Source organism: Cynoglossus semilaevis, chromosome 5, assembly GCF_000523025.1.
Source record: "Cynoglossus semilaevis isolate Cse_v1.0 chromosome 5, Cse_v1.0, whole genome shotgun sequence".
Classification (NCBI taxonomy): Eukaryota; Metazoa; Chordata; class Actinopteri; order Pleuronectiformes; family Cynoglossidae; genus Cynoglossus; species Cynoglossus semilaevis.
In genome coordinates, this window is record NC_024311.1 from 4,109,755 (window position 1) to 4,111,761 (window position 2,007).

Here is a 2,007-nt window from a genome sequence, read left to right on the forward strand (position 1 = left end):
ATTAATTATTAATTAATTGACCGTCAGTCAATTGAAAAACTGGAGCTCGGTTGAGGACTTGTAACTCGATGTTTCCTTGTATCAGGAGGAAAATCTTGCAAAAGTTGCTTCCTCATAACTTGGAAAGCTCCTATTCCGGGTAGCTCGGATCTCGAGGCCCCACTGTAATTGTGTGTATCTTACAACAATATGTTGTGTTGTGCTTAACCTCTAAAAGGGATTTAAGATACTTATTGCGTATGATCACTTTTCTTTGTTCACTTTCCCGTTTTTGAATTAAAACCTGAACAAGAAGATATGGCCACAGTGCTGTAGTTCAGTAAATCAATGAACTCCTCTCCTGCTCGTTCACTGTCATAATGTAATATATGTTTCAATCATTGTTTCCCAAAGACTGGGTCGCGACCCTCAGGTGGGACGCAAGAGATTTTTTTTGGGGTTGTCTTGCATCATGTTTCCCAGGAGTTTACGAATAATGTCTATTCACTTGGGTCCCCAGAAAAAAAAATTGAAAATAGCCCTGTGAAGCTGAGCCAATCCACAGGTGGTTAACTGTGCAAGTCAATGAACTGATTTGTGTTTCCTAGGGCTTTTCACTGTTTGGGTGAGATTGTTCTCTGTGAAGGAGGAGCATCACGCCTTTCCTAAAGCGCTGGTCCCTGACACTGTAAATGATAACATTACAGCAACTGTTTCCTGTCAGCATCCAGAAGGCAAAAAAGGAAAAATTACACCAGGTATAGCCCACTACATTCCCCAGCACAAACACTGCAATGGGAGAGAAGGATGCTGTGAAGGCAAATGTGAGGATGCCGATGGTCTTGGCAGCTTTAATATCTGAGAAGGAGGGCCTCTGCTGGCATCCCTTCCCTCCTCCACCGCCCCCCTCGTTTAGGCTCCCTTCTGAGAGCAGTTTACGTTTTCTGGAGTACCGGCGAATAGTAGTGAAAGACAAGACATTCACTGCAAATGTTGCGCCCAGGAGTGTGAAGTCAAACGCTGGGAATAAAAGCAAAATGTAGGCGTCAGACCGCAGCTGCTTTCCATGCAAAAGCGGCGTGTAGTTGCACATGCGGCTGCACTCATTGTACTCCAGAATGAAGTTACTGCTGAAGATGAGAGGAGCCAGAGCCAGGAGGAAGCTCACTACCCACGAGATGAGGACAAAGAACAGCGTCCTTTTATGGGTGACCACGGTGTCCTTGTGGAGTGGCCACAGTATGGCAATGCTCCGCTCCAAGGTCATGAGGAAAATAGTGCTGATGGAAACAAAAGTGCATCCAGCAAAGACGGGGCCAATCAGCATGCAGGGCTGCCAGGGATTGTCTGTTCCACTGATGGAACTGCCCTGGTACCAAAGTGGAGGAGTGCTCATCACCATGAGAAATATCTCAGTGTAGACGCTGAAAGGAACCACCAGGACACCAACCATCATGTCGGCCATGGCCAACGACACTGTGGATGCAGAGATAAAACAGGCGTGATGGTCAAACTTTACAACGTCTAACTGCTGAAGAAAAACAAAAAACGACGACACTAAAACGTTTCACTCACCTTTCAGATATCCCTGCGGTGATCTCGACTGCCGCGTTTGCACCATCACGGTAAGTGTGATCACGTTTCCGACCACGATGGCAAACGCCAGGCTGATCATGAAAACCACCGCCAGGGTACGGTTGACAAAACCACAGCTGCAGACGGTGCAGAGGGGAGCCAGAGATCGACCTGACACCGGTCCGGTCGTCAGGTTGAATGACCAGTCAGTCATCATCACCGGGGCCGACGTGATCTCAGGAACGCTCACATTGCCAAGCAGCGAAGCCATGGCTCAGTGTGTGGTTTAACCGTCAGACCTGAATGTGGCAGAGCTGCTCAGGAGACTGTGTTCTGCTCTGAGAGACGGCCATGTTGAAAAAAAAAAACCACATAAACAATATATATTTAATACAGTAAAGACACTATGGAAAATCTATCCATCCAACCATCCATCCAACCATCCATCCATCC

The 2,007-nt window shown here is 47.1% G+C and overlaps 1 protein-coding gene across 2 annotated transcripts in view; it reads right to left on the reverse strand.

Moving 5' to 3' along the window:
* Positions 1-2,007, reverse strand: part of LOC103378713 (trace amine-associated receptor 13c) — a 13,237-nt gene continuing 11,230 nt past the window's right edge. The window contains exons 2-3 of one of the 2 annotated variants that reach the window (XM_008310018.3): positions 1,555-1,892; positions 1-1,455 (exon numbers count right to left, since the gene is read on the reverse strand). In XM_008310018.3, the coding sequence (XP_008308240.1) occupies positions 584-1,455; positions 1,555-1,825 (1,143 nt within the window). In that variant the 5' untranslated portion in view covers positions 1,826-1,892 and the 3' untranslated portion in view covers positions 1-583. Of the gene's footprint in view, positions 1,456-1,554; positions 2,002-2,007 lie in introns of those variants that run through there. The other variant, XM_025055387.1, reaches the window with a different exon arrangement.